General features: G+C 37.0%; 7 protein-coding genes across 9 annotated transcripts; 4 read left to right on the forward strand and 3 right to left on the reverse strand.

The window, feature by feature from the left end:
• The first annotated feature begins 478 nt into the window (after positions 1-478).
• LOC111201727 (E3 ubiquitin-protein ligase RING1-like) lies at positions 479-2,100 on the forward strand. Its single transcript, XM_048748749.1, has one exon. The coding sequence runs from the start codon at positions 1,159-1,161 to the stop codon at positions 1,402-1,404; it is 246 nt and encodes an 81-aa protein (XP_048604706.1). The 5' UTR covers positions 479-1,158; the 3' UTR covers positions 1,405-2,100.
• Positions 2,101-2,313: 213 nt separating this feature from the next.
• On the reverse strand, positions 2,314-4,504 carry LOC106363575. The gene is made up of 4 exons (XM_013803294.3): positions 3,818-4,504; positions 3,356-3,732; positions 2,911-3,060; positions 2,314-2,805 (listed from the first exon to the last, which is right to left on the reverse strand). Exons 1-4 carry the CDS (start codon positions 4,362-4,364, stop codon positions 2,665-2,667), a joined length of 1,215 nt encoding a protein of 404 aa, XP_013658748.2. The 5' UTR covers positions 4,365-4,504; the 3' UTR covers positions 2,314-2,664.
• A 440-nt stretch (positions 4,505-4,944) lies between these two features.
• LOC106355987 lies at positions 4,945-6,295 on the reverse strand. The gene is made up of 3 exons (XM_013795840.3): positions 5,958-6,295; positions 5,799-5,865; positions 4,945-5,662 (listed from the first exon to the last, which is right to left on the reverse strand). The coding sequence occupies exons 1-3, from the start codon at positions 6,047-6,049 to the stop codon at positions 5,351-5,353; spliced, it is 471 nt and encodes a 156-aa protein (XP_013651294.2). The 5' UTR covers positions 6,050-6,295; the 3' UTR covers positions 4,945-5,350.
• A 361-nt stretch (positions 6,296-6,656) lies between these two features.
• On the forward strand, positions 6,657-10,793 carry LOC106354469 (caffeoylshikimate esterase). 3 transcript variants are annotated; one of them, XM_048748684.1, is made up of 12 exons: positions 6,657-6,894; positions 7,016-7,200; positions 7,349-7,378; positions 7,471-7,597; positions 7,671-7,817; positions 7,886-8,016; positions 8,099-8,236; positions 8,317-8,415; positions 8,494-9,064; positions 9,143-9,714; positions 9,792-10,363; positions 10,442-10,793. In XM_048748684.1, the coding sequence occupies exons 1-9, from the start codon at positions 6,813-6,815 to the stop codon at positions 8,737-8,739; spliced, it is 1,185 nt and encodes a 394-aa protein (XP_048604641.1). In that variant the 5' UTR covers positions 6,657-6,812; the 3' UTR covers positions 8,740-9,064; positions 9,143-9,714; positions 9,792-10,363; positions 10,442-10,793. The 3 variants fall into 3 exon arrangements, with proteins under 3 accessions (XP_048604641.1, XP_048604646.1, XP_048604647.1); XM_048748689.1 differs by having other exon boundaries at positions 6,832-6,864; XM_048748690.1 differs by lacking the exon at positions 6,657-6,894 and adding an exon at positions 6,929-6,947.
• Positions 10,794-10,924: 131 nt separating this feature from the next.
• On the forward strand, positions 10,925-12,307 carry LOC106354467 (40S ribosomal protein S7-3). The gene is made up of 4 exons (XM_013794400.3): positions 10,925-11,073; positions 11,401-11,560; positions 11,633-11,756; positions 11,836-12,307. Exons 2-4 carry the CDS (start codon positions 11,412-11,414, stop codon positions 12,133-12,135), a joined length of 573 nt encoding a protein of 190 aa, XP_013649854.1. The 5' UTR covers positions 10,925-11,073; positions 11,401-11,411; the 3' UTR covers positions 12,136-12,307.
• A 15-nt stretch (positions 12,308-12,322) lies between these two features.
• On the reverse strand, positions 12,323-13,172 carry LOC106446227. Its single transcript, XM_013887930.3, has 3 exons — positions 12,950-13,172; positions 12,616-12,809; positions 12,323-12,526 (listed from the first exon to the last, which is right to left on the reverse strand). The coding sequence occupies exons 1-3, from the start codon at positions 13,112-13,114 to the stop codon at positions 12,484-12,486; spliced, it is 402 nt and encodes a 133-aa protein (XP_013743384.2). The 5' UTR covers positions 13,115-13,172; the 3' UTR covers positions 12,323-12,483.
• Positions 13,173-13,709: 537 nt separating this feature from the next.
• On the forward strand, positions 13,710-16,169 carry LOC106354466 (glycosyltransferase BC10-like). The gene is made up of 2 exons (XM_013794399.3): positions 13,710-14,547; positions 15,453-16,169. Exons 1-2 carry the CDS (start codon positions 13,987-13,989, stop codon positions 16,110-16,112), a joined length of 1,221 nt encoding a protein of 406 aa, XP_013649853.1. The 5' UTR covers positions 13,710-13,986; the 3' UTR covers positions 16,113-16,169.
• The last annotated feature ends 339 nt before the right edge of the window (positions 16,170-16,508 follow it).

A 16,508-nucleotide genomic window follows, 5' to 3' on the forward strand; every position in this document is an offset into this window, starting at 1 on the left:
ATTCTGCAGCACCGAGGACGATGTTTTGGAGGAAATGAAGAAAGAGTACAAGAAGAGGGTAACTCTGACCAATATAAGGTCCTTGTTATAGATGCTTTTGTAAGATCTGAATCTTTAACCATGGCGTTTTTACAATAAGGGTCAGCTCACTATAAGAACAGTTATAGATTTTGTTTGTTTTTCCATTTCCTCAGTTTCCAAAAATCTACCAAATCTAAGAGATCAGATTGGAAGATGTTTCTCATAACCAAAAAAAAGACAGGTCTGGAAAATTTAGAACGAAGAAAGCTTAAGGACTTTAAGCAGTAGGCTTCCTCATGTTTCTTCCTGCACGAATCACTTCGTCCACCAAAAGCAACTGCGATGCAATCACTGGCCTGCAACACAAACAAATATCTAAATGGCTTGAAACAAAAACCCATAACCATGTTAAAATTGGCTGGTGGTTTCTCCAGCGTTACCCTGAGTTGATAAGTTGGCGTTTCACTGAGTAATTGTCAAAGATACCACATAATTTAAGGGTTTTAATCAATCAAAATGAAAATTCTATATTCCTACCACCTGAAATTACAATAATTAATTTATAATTGTCCTCAACCTATAAAAACCAAAAAAGGAAATTTTATACCAAAACAGAAAGAGAAAAAGGGAAGTGATCGATGCCGACGCGCTTATATTAGTTATGTATATTCTCTAAAAAAAAATAGTTATCTCTTTCTTCTCTGTGTTCAGAACATGATTCGTCCCCATGTGGAGCTGAGCGACTTCAAACATGAGAGACGTTCAGGAAGCTACCCAAACTCAATCATCATCGTCGTCGACACAATATCTGATGAGATTCAAGTTTCTCCAAGCGTTCGCGTAGATATAAGTCTCCCTAGTTACTTAGGTCGTCACCACATCCGAAGGCTCATCCAAGATCAACTCATCAACCGCCGTTGGTTATCACCGAAGATCTGAAGGACTGCAACCAAGTTAGGGTTTAGCCGCAGAGAGGTTCTCCAAAATCAGTTCGCTAGCCACCGTTGGTTGTCTGATAAATTAGCCCCAGAGATCTCAGAGATTGCAGCAACGTTAGGTTTTGGTTGTAACGGTTTAGGTGTGACCATCACTGTCAAGATAACCCCTTCTCCATCGAAGGAAGAGGTGTTAACGAGGATGGTTCAACTAGGGAAGATGAGCAAAGAGGAGTTGAAGACTTCTAAGATGGAAACAGAACCGTGTTCTATTTGTCTGGATAGTTTTGTCTCCGGTAAACACGGTGTCTCTACACGCATGACCTGTTCTCATGTCTTCCATGAAAAATGCCTCTTGGTGTGGTTTCAACGCAGAAACACTTGCCCCTTGTGTCGGACTGTGCTGTACGATCGATTGATGATTGGGAACAAAGGGAGTAGAAATTAGGGTTTCATCTATTGATTCAAAACTTGGGTCACACGGTTTATATATTGTTATATGTTATAATTTCCGTAACTGATTTGTAAATTTTGTGTGTTTGAATCAGTTCAAGATGTTTAAATTTTGAATAACATCATTACTTCTTATTACATAAATTTACAGTCATTCACAATTCAATGGTTTTATGTTAACAAACAACCCGTAAAGTATTAATACAAAATAGTCTTAATCAACGCCCAAAGGATCTCGCCTTTCTTTTTCTCTAACTGGTCTCGACACTCTACTTTAACGTGAATTGCATACATTACGCACGGGCCACGATATAGTATAAGTTACACTTTAAATCAGATAACTGTTAATTATTTGTTTGTATTATCAGAATTCACCACCTCCAGCAAGGCAGCAACTATAAAATAACATACAAATTACAATGTGTAATTCTTTATACAAACTCATTTGTTTTCGTCAAAACTAATAACTATGACTAAAAGCTAAAAACTAAAACTAATTCAAACTCTTATCACCTAAGATGCGTAAATATTTAAGCTACACACAAGCCAGCCAAATAGGAAACAGGGTGGAATGAAGTGACAAGTGAGTTGCCATATTGGCAAAAGTATCTGATTTGTCAAAGTTGTTCCCTCGTTTCGTGCTCTGGTTAATTGTGTTTTACATTTACAGTGCATTTTGGGAGAGTGCCATAGATGAAGGATTTAATCAGGTCGATATGTAATATTGATGTGAACCAACCTCTCCCACAACTTCATTTTTTTATTTTAATTTTTCAGAATAGTAGTTCATCAATCTCATTTCAGGATTTTTCAAGCAGTGGTCAAACACGGCTTATAACCTATTCACTTTCTAGAAATTTTATATTCCCTCAATATTTCCTTTCATCCAAATATCATTTTCACATTCCAAGTAATTTGGATGAAATTGACAATATTAATATATTAGCGTGATTGCAAATATTTATAATTTTTCGTTTAATATCATAACTTTCCAAAAAGAAGAAAGAGTGAATGAAGGTAACACAAGTTTATATCATGCAGAGATAAGTGACATAAATCGTTCAATAACGTATAGTTTTCAAAAGAAAAGTGATGACAAACCAAATGTATATCTCATGTCGAGACAAGAGGCATAAACTGTAGTACAAACATTCCATCAAAACCAACTGGTAATGGTGACAATACTTAAAGATGACCAAAGGAAGTAGTAATCAATGCAAGTAGTCTATGATTATCTAAAACTCTCTTCAGCGTTTTAGCGTGCTTTACTATAGATAGCATCAATCTGTTTTTCAAAATTCTCGATCTTCACTTCAGCTCGAGCCCGTACTCCTACATCGGTTGATTGGCTTACAACAATCTTTAGTGCCGCGACTTTCTCCCGCAGACTTGCAAGCTACACATCAGTTTACCAAAAGTAAGTAAAAAATAAAAGTAAGATAAATAAAGAAATCTAAAAGCAGATTTTCATAGTGGTCTGGTCCGGTTCGATAATATTTACCTTCCGGCGTGGCCATCGAAATACCTCTCCCCTCCGGCATATCTTTTTAACCGCTGTGGTGCAAATCCTCAACTTTCTGGCCGCTTCTTCAATGGGAAGATCCCAAAGCTCGCTCATGTCTTTCACTGTTAAGCTCCTAGTCCGCTTCCTCTGTTCTTGTCCTCGGCACATAGAGATCAACCACAAAACCAAACATCAGTGAGATCACTAAAATTAATGTTCATGAGGCAAAAAAAAACATGTTCTTAAATCTTAATCCACATGCAAACCCATGCAGACTCACTATCTTCCGTGCAGACCAGTAATTACTATATACAATAAAAGCGTAAATAACATATTATAAAACCTAATATCTAACCATATGGTAGACGAATTCTTGTGGCTCGAGTAACAAATTCTCCTATGATGATAAATGGTTATAGTTTGAGAAATTAGAGAAAAGAACCTGTGCAGAGAGATTGGTTTGTCTCCTTGGCTTTCCTTTCGCAGCAGGGGGCACAGATGCAACATTTAGAGATTTATTAGGCACAGCCAAAGACATTGGAATATCAACACGTGGTGGCAACGTCGACATAAGTAACTGGCTGCTTGTGGTACAAGCATTCATAGCTTGATAGAAATCAGCATTAGTGTCTTGCATTATTACAAAACCTTCTGCTGCCCTAGCCGCACAATAACCTTCAATAAATTTCTTCACATCCTCCATCTTTAAATTCATTTGGTATCGAAGTTCGTTTGAACCATCGAAACGTCGAGTCTCGATAACCGCATGGCAGAAGTATCCAATCCCTCCAAAGAGATCAAGTCTCATCATCTCCTGACCTGTGTAACCACATAACACGTACAACCACTCAAATAAAGATCAGTGTAACAATAAAATGTAAGAGATAGAGATATATATATATACCATTAGCATGGACTAGTTGTCGAAGAAGGTTGCAATAGGTGCATAAGAAAAGTCCTTGAGAGATGGTCGGTGTTGGTGTAATCACCGGGACAGGCATCGCCGATGCACCACCGGTTTCAAAGTTCATAGTATTTTCCGCAAAAACGTGAGCATTCGCCTGAAGAATACCGCTCTCTCCGACATTTTCATTACCAATCTCTCCTAGGTCAGTATAATCGATGTATTCGTTGATATCATCACTAAGTGTATCCGACGTGTTCACAGTAAGTGAATCATCATCGATTCTAAGTGATTTAAGATACTCTTTGATGGTGTCCCCATGAGCGTTTAAAACCGAAGGATCTCCCAACAACGCGGTTCTGTTAATCTCCAAGGCTGGCGCTGGAGGAGGGGCAAGAAGAGTATTTTTGCTGAAGGGTAAGTCCATGAGATTAGGATTTGGGTTAGACATGAGGCTCATAAGATATTCTTCAGAGTAAGCGTCATAGAAAATATCCTCATCTTCGTTGTCTTGAAGAGCAATTGGTTTTGGATCACCACCAGCCATTTTGTTTTGCCCTCTTCTTCTAATTGCTTTCTCTTTTTCTTCTTTAGGATGAGACCAAACAAGGAGAAGAGAAAAACTCTCTCAAGCAGAGTACGATACTTGAGAGTTGAAGAACAAAGAGTGAGAGGAGAGAATTGAAGAAACGAAAAGAAAGGTTTATGTAGACAGGAGAGATATTATGGCGGTTAATGGTCGTTGTAGTTAGTTATTTTTTTAATCCAACAGATGTGTCTGTTCCGTTAATTGTCTTCCCGCGAGAAATAACTGTCTGTTTTTTTTTCTTCCTTGATAAGCAATTGTGATGAGAAAATTTGATAAAACCAAATGTAACATTTTTTTAAATGTAAATAGATAATTTTTTTCAAAGTGTATGCATTGCATCTGTATCGTTGATGTGAAAATATTATTTTTAACAATACTTTTGTATTTAAGCTGTATTTCACACGTGATAATATAAGAATTCAGAAGAAGAACAATACGATTAGGCATTAATATACAGATTTGTTGAATCACTAAAGTACATATACAAAGGCATTGTGAGAGAACTTAAACCCACCATAAGTTAACAAATGCATTACTATACACTAAAAAAAATGATGATGTTCTCTGAGTAAGAAGATAATCTAAATCGATTATCTCTATATAAATTACAACCGAACAAGAGTTATCGCCCAACAAAACTTTATACATTCTTCTAATCTTCCTATTAATGATAATAAAGATCCGCCGGACTCAGAAAAAACCACCCAATATGTACTACATATACTTATATACAAAGTACTAACCTGAATAACAGGTTAGGTAACGGTGACTTTTCCTCCTCCTCCCTCTCTATCTCTCAGGAAAATATGGAGAAAAAAAAACGCTAAAAGATTTGACATATTCATTTGCTTCAAAATGGTAGTGGTGATCAAACTCCTCTGTTAGGCATTGGTGAAAGAACGATCACGGAATCTCTATGTACACTTGTTTTATGTTCTTGTCTACTAAGCCATGGCAGGGATGCTGGAGTTTTGGTGGTCACGGCTCAAGCAATCGAACCCTTCTACTCTAACTGCAGGTGGTGCGAGTCCAAACTTCATTCTGCCGCATCCACGAGATGAAGATGGAGATGGAAAACCGGTTGATGATGAATTGGGATGAAGGAAAGGAGAGTTTGGTGAGACTGGAGTGAGTTTCTCATCTCGAAAGCGAGCATCTTGAGCTAATGGGTTCACCGCTCTGCTTGGAGGTGAACCAGGAAAATAGGGTGGGGGGGATGATGATAGTAACTGCCCTATTGTTCCTTTATCCTCCTCCTGTATAGATATAGAGATAATAACAAACCACATGACTAATGAGTTTAAAGGAAAGGTTTGGAGGGAGACCAAAAGATTGTAATAAGAATACAAACTAGACTACTAGACTAACATCAAGTTGAATAAAGAGTCATACCTTTCTACGAATAATGTCGAGAAGCTCAGCACCAGCTTTAGAATCACACAAATCAGTAGCGGTTTGACTAGAAAACAGAGAAACCAAAACAAAGTTAGTTATAATCAGAAGAGAATCTGAGAAAGAAGAAAAAAAAAGGAGGATGCTTTTTGTGTGTACCTCATGTGAAATCTGAGAGGGCGAATGATGTTGTTGGAGAGTAAGCCAACACGTCGAGGCTTAGGACAAACGACAAGATCCTCCCGAGACATGAAGGCGTTCTGCTGAATGTTGCAAAGGTAACGCCCTGAATTGAAATTTGGTTCCAAGCAAAAGGAAGCAAATCAAGTTAGATCACTAACACTCACGAAATCTACAAACTTTATGACTTTAAAACGGATTTGATTTAGAGGAAAACAAAAAAGATCATTCTAAATTTGGAGAGATAGGGTAGCTAGTAAGTCAGTAAGTGTGATTTATATTTTGTGGACAGCTTAATATTCCGGTTTCTATGCATTTATAATTGGCCTTGTGCTTACTAAATTATCTTCCAATTTTTTATTTATATACAGTACTGGTATGTTTCAAAAAAATAAAAAATTACAGTACTGGTCAAACAATGAACATATACGTATTATCGTCCTCTTTTTTTCAGAGTAGTATATAACAAAACCAATTAGTTTATTTTTGGTAAGAAAATTAAAAAAAAAAACGAATTCTATTATACTATTTGCATTATAGTATACACGTTGCATCGCATTAATCGGTTGTCGTCCATCAAACAACACAGACCCGTCAGCATATCCCCGTAGGATCTTTCCTGGATCCAATCTCAAATAGTAGTAATACTCCCGACAGCATTAGTTCACACGCTGAAAGCATCACTAAAGACAAAGACAAGACATGAACCACATAAACTCAATAATAATAATAATTGCGTAATCCTCACGATCTCTTTAGAAATCACCTTGCTCACTTTCGTGTCACCTTATCCTTCTAAATACATTCTTTTTAACGATTCTTCTTATATATTTGATGTTAATGGCTCTGAGATCAGCAAAGCTTTTGCTTTTCAGTCCTTTACACGATAACCATTGGCCGCCACTAACTTTCATCCGTAAATTAATTATCCACATTTAAATTTAAAAATAAACTTGAGATTTACCTAAGGTTAAAAATGTTTTTGTTACTTGGTTATTTATTTAGATAACAATTTTTTATTTGTTTGTTTACCATAGGGTTTGTAGATAAGGGAAGAAGAACAGAGTGGCCAAGGAAGAGATCGATGGCCACGACGGCGAAGGTAGACACCGACGATCTCCGGCGATTCAAGGACGTTAATCTCGACGAAGCTCCGTCTCGCCGTCACGTTCGCGATTCCTTGAAAGATACTCAGCTTAATCTCGATCATATCCTCTTCAAGGTAAAAAACAAAAAACAAATCGAATCTGGTTCCGTCTAAAATCGATCGCTGGACCAACCAACCAACCAAACAGCTTCAGCTTTTGTCTGAATAGCTTTGTGTTTTTTTTTTTAATTAAAAGTTTTGATTTTTTTTTGTGTCGTTGCAGACACCAGGAGATGGAATTAAGACAAAGGAGGTAAAACAAGACAAGGGTTTGGTTTCCATTGCTTGATTAAGGAAGCAACTTTTTTTTTTGGGGGGTTTTAATAATTTTTGATTAATGTATAGTCTTATGAGGTGAATTCAAGAGGAGTTGAGATCTTCTCCAAAAGCTGGCTTCCTCAAGCTTCTAGCCCCAGAGCTTTGGTTTGTTTCTGCCATGGTTATGGAGACACTTGCACGTTCTTCTTCGAAGGTATGTTTTTGTTTCTTCTTTCTAAGCAGAGATAGCTCAATGTTTGGTTGCTTACTAGATCCATTTTTAACAGGGATTGCAAGGAGATTGGCATTGTCCGGATATGGAGTTTTTGCTATGGACTATCCAGGGTTTGGTTTATCTCAAGGCTTGCACGGATTCATCCCTAGCTTTGATCTTCTTGTTGAAGATGTCATTGAGCATTACTCCAACGTAAAAGGTACAAACTTTCAATCACATTACGAAAGGGTAAACTCTCAAGGTTTGATTTTTTTTTTTGGGTTGTAGATAATCCAGAGTTTAGTTCTCTACCTAGCTTTCTATTTGGACAGTCAATGGGTGGAGCCGTGTCTCTCAAAATACATTTCAAGCAACCAGATGCGTGGACCGGTGCAGTTTTGGTAGCACCTATGTGCAAAGTAAACACTTGTTTCTCTCTTTCGTCTTATTTGAATTGTTCATTACATTAAACATGATTGAACTATCTAATATCTATTCCAGATTGCAGATGATATGGTTCCACCACCAGTGTTAAAACAGATTCTGATCGGTTTAGCTAACGTTCTACCGAAACACAAGCTGGTTCCACAGAAGGATTTAGCAGAAGCAGCTTTTAGAGATGTCAGGAAGAGAAACATGGTAATAATAAACATGATTCACAGCTTTAAGTCAATTTCTTTTACAGAAACTAATGTTCTTGTTTTTTTGAAATTTTGCAGACGCAATACAATGTCATATGTTACAGCGGCAAACCGCGTCTACGGACCGCTGTGGAAATGCTTAGAACAACTCAGGAGATTGAGCAACAGTTGGGAAAGGTAATAATAACATATGAGAAAACCTGAAAAAAAAAGCAGAATCAGAATAATAGTAATCTTGGTTTTGATATTTTGAAGGTGTCTTTACCAATACTGATTCTACATGGAGAGGCTGATACAGTGACGGATCCATCGGTGAGCCGAGAGCTTTACCAGAAAGCGAAAAGTTCAGACAAGAAGATAGTTTTGTATAAAGACGCTTATCATTCTCTGCTTGAAGGAGAACCAGACGAGATGATTCTCCGCGTCTTGGCTGATATCATCTCGTGGCTTGATGACCATAGCTCGCAAGCTGAGGGATCATTAGTTACTCCTCCTATGTAGATTCTGATTATTTCTTCAGTTATATTGTTTACATTGCATTTACCTAGTGAAAATGTATTTTTTCCAGTGAATTAGCAATAAAAATAGTAAATTACATGCAATACATTTTACAGTAGCAAAGAATCATAGTTATCACTTTGCAATCATATCTGCATGTTATAGAGAGAGAAGAGAAAAGAGTTTCGTGAATAAATAGGCCCAGGCCCAGTCCAAGGCCCATAGGCTTTTAAGAATCTATTAACGGCCCAGATACGATCAACCGCGTCTACGGACCGCTGTGGAAATGCTTAGAACAACTCAGGAGATTGAGCAACAGTTGGGAAAGGTAATAATAACATATGAGAAAACCTGAAAAAAAAAGCAGAATCAGAATAATAGTAATCTTGGTTTTGATATTTTGAAGGTGTCTTTACCAATACTGATTCTACATGGAGAGGCTGATACAGTGACGGATCCATCGGTGAGCCGAGAGCTTTACCAGAAAGCGAAAAGTTCAGACAAGAAGATAGTTTTGTATAAAGACGCTTATCATTCTCTGCTTGAAGGAGAACCAGACGAGATGATTCTCCGCGTCTTGGCTGATATCATCTCGTGGCTTGATGACCATAGCTCGCAAGCTGAGGGATCATTAGTTACTCCTCCTATGTAGATTCTGATTATTTCTTCAGTTATATTGTTTACATTGCATTTACCTAGTGAAAATGTATTTTTTTCCAGTGAATTAGCAATAAAAATAGTAAATTACATGCAATACATTTTACAGTAGCAAAGAATCATAGTTATCACTTTGCAATCATATCTGCATGTTATAGAGAGAGAAGAGAAAAGAGTTTCGTGAATAAATAGGCCCAGGCCCAGTCCAAGGCCCATAGGCTTTTAAGAATCTATTAACGGCCCAGATACGATCAACCGCGTCTACGGACCGCTGTGGAAATGCTTAGAACAACTCAGGAGATTGAGCAACAGTTGGGAAAGGTAATAATAACATATGAGAAAACCTGAAAAAAAAGCAGAATCAGAATAATAGTAATCTTGGTTTTGATATTTTGAAGGTGTCTTTACCAATACTGATTCTACATGGAGAGGCTGATACAGTGACGGATCCATCGGTGAGCCGAGAGCTTTACCAGAAAGCGAAAAGTTCAGACAAGAAGATAGTTTTGTATAAAGACGCTTATCATTCTCTGCTTGAAGGAGAACCAGACGAGATGATTCTCCGCGTCTTGGCTGATATCATCTCGTGGCTTGATGACCATAGCTCGCAAGCTGAGGGATCATTAGTTACTCCTCCTATGTAGATTCTGATTATTTCTTCAGTTATATTGTTTACATTGCATTTACCTAGTGAAAATGTATTTTTTTCCAGTGAATTAGCAATAAAAATAGTAAATTACATGCAATACATTTTACAGTAGCAAAGAATCATAGTTATCACTTTGCAATCATATCTGCATGTTATAGAGAGAGAAGAGAAAAGAGTTTCGTGAATAAATAGGCCCAGGCCCAGTCCAAGGCCCATAGGCTTTTAAGAATCTATTAACGGCCCAGATACGATCAACCGCGTCTACGGACCGCTGTGGAAATGCTTAGAACAACTCAGGAGATTGAGCAACAGTTGGGAAAGGTAATAATAACATATGAGAAAACCTGAAAAAAAAAGCAGAATCAGAATAATAGTAATCTTGGTTTTGATATTTTGAAGGTGTCTTTACCAATACTGATTCTACATGGAGAGGCTGATACAGTGACGGATCCATCGGTGAGCCGAGAGCTTTACCAGAAAGCGAAAAGTTCAGACAAGAAGATAGTTTTGTATAAAGACGCTTATCATTCTCTGCTTGAAGGAGAACCAGACGAGATGATTCTCCGCGTCTTGGCTGATATCATCTCGTGGCTTGATGACCATAGCTCGCAAGCTGAGGGATCATTAGTTACTCCTCCTATGTAGATTCTGATTATTTCTTCAGTTATATTGTTTACATTGCATTTACCTAGTGAAAATGTATTTTTTTCCAGTGAATTAGCAATAAAAATAGTAAATTACATGCAATACATTTTACAGTAGCAAAGAATCATAGTTATCACTTTGCAATCATATCTGCATGTTATAGAGAGAGAAGAGAAAAGAATTTCGTGAATAAATAGGCCCAGGCCCAGTCCAAGGCCCATAGGCTTTTAAGAATCTATTAACGGCCCAGATACGATCAACCTTTGGAAACCCTAATCATCAAACATTAAAACCTAAAAGGATAAGCCGCAAGCTACTTCTCTTTTTGTTCTTCAATCTTGAGCTCTTCTTCTTCTTCTTCGTTCCTGCAGATTTCTCGCTATACGGTACGTTGCAAAAGTGTTTCTCTTTCGTCTCATCCATTGCCCCCCTCGTCATTTTATTCTATTTTTTCTTGAGCTGGTGAATTCTCTAGAATCTTAGTAAGCTCACTTCAGTGTAGAATGGTGTAATGTTAGAGCTTTTATGTAATTGGTCTAAAGATGCGGGCTTTAGGTGTTTATGTGGATGATTTGGTTTAGTTTTATAATAATGTGTATATTTTTGAAAATGTTGATTAGAGGTCTAGAAGATATATATAATCCATGGTTTTGAGGATTGTTAGTTCGTATGCCTGAAGCATTTGCCTTTCTTTTTTTTTTGACAAAATGAAGATTCTGTGAAGATGTTCTCGGCTCAGAACAAGATCAAGAAGGACAAGAATGCCTCTCCAACAGAGTGCGAGGAGCAAGTTGCTCAGGCTCTGTTTGATTTGGAGAACACCAACCAGGAGTTGAAGAGCGAGTTGAAAGATCTTTACATCAACCAAGCTGTGTATGTTTACTACATTTTTGTTTTTTTCGTCTAGGTTGCAAGGAGAATAATTTAGTTTTCTTTATTGTGCAGTAACATGGACATTGCTGGAAACCGCAAGGCTATTGTGATCTACGTCCCATTCAGATTGAGGAAAGCTTTCCGCAAGATTCACCCCCGTCTCGTCAGAGAGCTTGAGAAGAAGTTTAGTGGAAAGGTATAAACCACTTTCTCCTTTCTAATGAGTATATTGCAATGTCTCTTTATTAATACTCTTGACATTTTTGTATGCGCAGGATGTTATCTTTGTTGCGACAAGAAGGATCATGCGTCCACCAAAGAAGGGTGCTGCTGTTCAGAGGCCACGCAACAGAACGCTAACCTCTGTTCATGAAGCAATGCTCGAGGATGTCGCTTACCCTGCTGAGATCGTTGGGAAACGCACTCGTTACCGTCTTGATGGTTCCAAGATCATGAAGGTGTATTTGGAGGCCAAGGAGAGGAACAACACAGAGTACAAGCTCGAGTCTATGATGGGTGTGTACCGTAAACTTACTGGAAAGGATGTCACTTTCGAGTACCCTGTTGAAGCTTGAAGTTGATGGTGAAGAATCACATCAGGATAGAGGAGAGCGAGAGCTTTTGATTCTGTTTTGTGGTGTTTAGGATGAAGTAAACTCTGTTTTGGTTCCTTATTCATATTACAAAAGACTAGTTTATGTACTTTTCAATTTTGAGACCTATAAGCTTCAGTGTTTCAAGCTCAAATTCCGACAACAATTCTTTATCAAAACTGAGTCATTGCTTTTACCTCCAGATCTTGAAATTAACAAAAAGAAACCACGTCGCTTCATACATTGAACTTGTTAGTCTTGCTCTTGTAATAACTTGTACAATGGACTAAGTAATGAACTAATAACGAGAAATGGATTCAACGAATGAGATTACATGTTGGCTTTCCTTTCCCACCGTTCCTTAGTATCAAGCCTGTTACAAAACAAAACATTGCATAAGTGTAGTGTCTCGTTAAAGCTCTTAGTACAAAGAGAGAGAGAGAGAGAGAGAGAGGTTGTTACCCCCAATACAGCTTCTGTGGCTTCATTGGTGCTGCTGGCTGCTGTTCTAAGGTAGTAGTAGAAGAAGAAGAAGTTGTTGACTCTTTCAATATCTTAGAGCTTTCGCCATCTTCCACTGCTCTACTCTTCATGCTTAGCTTAGCTTTAGGTTTCTTTGAATTGGCTTTTATCTTCATACGTCTCTTGTGTAGCTCCTGTTATAACATTTAACCAAATGACTACACATAACATTTGAAGTGATTCGGTTTACCCAAACCGCAAACTAAACCAATAAAACCGAACCGTATTAATTTCATAAATTTCGTAACTGATGCGGAGGCTTTGAGAATCGGACCTGTAATTTCGAAATTTGTTTCTGGGTGACGTTTGATCGGTTGAAATTAGGTTGAAGAGACTGTGTTGAAGCTAACAATGCTTCTTTTCGATTCTCCTCCGCCTCTCTCTCTATTTCCTCTCTCTTCCTCGTCGTCGCCGTCATGGTTTCTCCGTCGTCGTCCATCGCTGGTTTCTTCGATAAATATTTAGAATGTTGAAAACGACGCCGGACCGGCGTTTATACCCCCCTCAGTCTTTTTATATGTTTTAACTAATTACCCGTATGTTTTGAGTTAATACATAATAAACCCAATAGTTTCTGGAATTATCAATTACACCCAAAATATAATAATGAAGCTTTTTTTGGGGTCAAAACACACCAGTTAATTTAAAACAATGATCGTGACAGAGTTGTAATACTAGTACAAATCACTAAACATATGTTCTTGTCAAACTTTTATATAATTAACTAATGGTTTCAAGATTTATTACATTAGCGAAAATACTAGTTATCGTATCACTGATCGTGCCGATACAAGTAGAATTCTCCAGCTTGGTCTTTATTTAATTACTTGTGACTTGACTAAAGCAAAATTAATTAGTCCTTGGAATCACCAGTAGAGGTGTAACTATCATGCATGCTTGATTAAGATATTTGATGTATTAATAATCGCCCTTATATTTTTTAAAACCACCTTTACTTGGACTACAATCTTTTGTACATATTACTCCGTCCTATGGGGCAAGATAAGATTTCGTCAAAACGTAAGAATGTCAAGATCTAAAACCTAAGAAGCTTCCTACAAACACACATGATCGTTATGTATGTCTTGTTCATACATAAAAAAAAACAATCGTTATATTGGAAAAGTCATCAGATCAAGTCTTCATTCCATAGCCTACCCTGTCAATTTTTTTGACTTTGTCTAATACACTCCAAATACCTTTGGTATTCTTATTACAACTTGTAATAACGCATTTATAATATAACTGTTGAAAAATCAAAAACGATCATAACCCACCTCTCTCTCCCTCTCTTCTCTCTCTCTCTGCACCATGGGCATTATTGATCAAAAGATCAAGAAGGGAGAAGAACACTTGATGATCTCAAAACCCTTGAGGTTGATTCTCTTTCAAAGTGGTAGACATGTATTACGCTCACTCTTCTTTGTCACCGGTTTCTTAATTGGTGTCTTCCTTTATCTACAACTAAAAGCCTTCCACATGTCCACGCCGAAGACAGAACAACCCTTATGGTCAACAGTGCTATTCCACCACTCAACAATGATGGAGATCAAACAAGTGCTACAAACACAAGAGCTTCAACACGACATGAGTGATCAAGAACTCTTTACCAAGGTCTCTTCATTATCATCACCATCATCCTCACCATCCTCATCATCATGGTTTGGAAGAATGCATAATAATGATGAGAAGATGGTTGTGAAAGTGGCTTTCATGTTCATGACTGGCGGCGCACTCCCATTGGCTGCTTTGTGGGACAAGTTCTTTAAAGGACATGAAGGGTTTTATTCCATATATGTTCATACTAATCCATCTTTTCAAGATTCTTACCCTGAAACTTCTGTCTTCTACTCAAGAAGAATCCCAAGCCAGGTAATTAATAATTAACAGCTATTTTACCTCGTCTTCTTTGCTTAATTACTTTCATGCAGTTACCATATGTATGATTAGTACATCTAGATGTCTTACATTACCAAATTGTATACATCTATTAATGTGGCTGACAGGTTGGTTTTTTCACGTGGCACGTGTATTGATCTTGATTTGCAACCCTTGCATAATTGTCCGTGAACCCACTTGATATTATTCTAACATATATACATTTTTAATCATGTTAATAAGATAATAACATAGATCATCTTATAATAAAAGTAGTTTTAACAAGTATATACTCAACATTACATTTCTTACTATATATAGAACAAAATATAAAATTTGTATGAATTGAAGCTTTTAACGTGTATATTACTACTACTAATCCACAAAAAAGAACTTCTAAAAATTTCCATCTAAAGAAGCTTGTGACTTGTGATTTGCAAAAAAAAAAAAAATGCACTGTTGTATAGTCTGAAGTTCTAACTGTCTCACAAGTTAAAACTATAATAAAGTAATTTATGATGTTATTTCTGTCAAATAATTTATGATGTTGACAAAAAAAGATTTTTTCCTTAACTTCTCCATTATTGAGAGAACCAAGGCTATGCTAACTCTTTGTCGCTTAATTCTAAAGGAGTTAATGTAGTATTGTGTTGAACATATTTGCATCCTGTTAGAATTTGTCACAGAACGCACCGAGTGATTTTGTTGGGAAATATTAAATGAATGTATAATAAACCATGTTTTCTCATAAATTCTTAAGTAAAAACTTAAAGTGACAACAAAACTAGATTCAATAACCCTATAAACATTAAACTCGAGAACATTTTGTTTGTTATGTTAACTTTGTAATAGTAAAGCAACGATAACGTTACTTACATTCGTGAACCATTATGAAACAGCCAGTGTACTGGGGAACATCATCAATGGTAGACGCAGAGAAAAGACTCTTAGCCAACGCTCTCCTCGACGAATCAAACCAAAGATTCGTCCTCTTGTCAGATTCTTGCATCCCACTCTTTGACTTCACAACCATTTATGATTACTTAACCGGCACAAATCTCAGCTTCATCGGCTCATTCGACGATCCAAGAAAGTCCGGTCGGGGACGTTACAACCCCAAAATGTATCCACAGATAAACGTTACACATTGGCGTAAAGGATCACAATGGTTTAGTACAACCCGTGAGCTTGCTCTTCATATACTAGCAGACACTTTTTATTACAAAATATTCGACCAGCACTGCAAACCGCCTTGTTACATGGACGAGCATTACATCCCGACTCTCATTCACATGTTCCATGGAGAAATGAGTGCAAACCGGACCTTGACTTGGGTGGACTGGTCGAGAGTCGGTCCACATCCTGGCCGGTTTATTTGGCCTGATATCACCGATGAGTTTCTTAACCGTATCAGGTTTACAGAGGAGTGTGCTTATTATAGCCGTGATGGGGAGAATACTACAACTTCGAAATGTTTTTTATTTGCGAGGAAGTTCACGGAAGATACTTTAGAACCTTTGTTAAGAATCTATCCTCTAGTTCTTGGGTCTGGTCCGTAATTACTTAAATGTTTGTGAATTTTTTTCAGCCAGTAAATATTATATCAAATTTAACCATTCAATAAACCGATGGTTCGCCTAAACCGTATGTGTTTCCAGTGAACCCCAAAACTAGCTGATAAAATCCAAAAATCCGAACAGTTAAAAGAATATTTTAATGGGATCTAAGAGTTAAAAATTGTGGTTTTTGGATATAAAGGTATTATCTAAATCGAATTAAAATCTAAATTAATATTTTAAAATATTGTAAGTTGAATATTGTAAATTTTTTACATAGCTTAAGATAATTTGATAATTTAGATATCTTAAAGTGTTTCTGGAAATTGTTGTAGTTTTTATACATAAACTTCGATTAATTTGAATATTACTAGTTGGATTAAGTAATTGGTTATTTAT

The sequence above is a fragment of the Brassica napus genome, chromosome A2, assembly GCF_020379485.1.
Source record: "Brassica napus cultivar Da-Ae chromosome A2, Da-Ae, whole genome shotgun sequence".
In the NCBI taxonomy this organism is placed as follows: Eukaryota; Viridiplantae; Streptophyta; class Magnoliopsida; order Brassicales; family Brassicaceae; genus Brassica; species Brassica napus.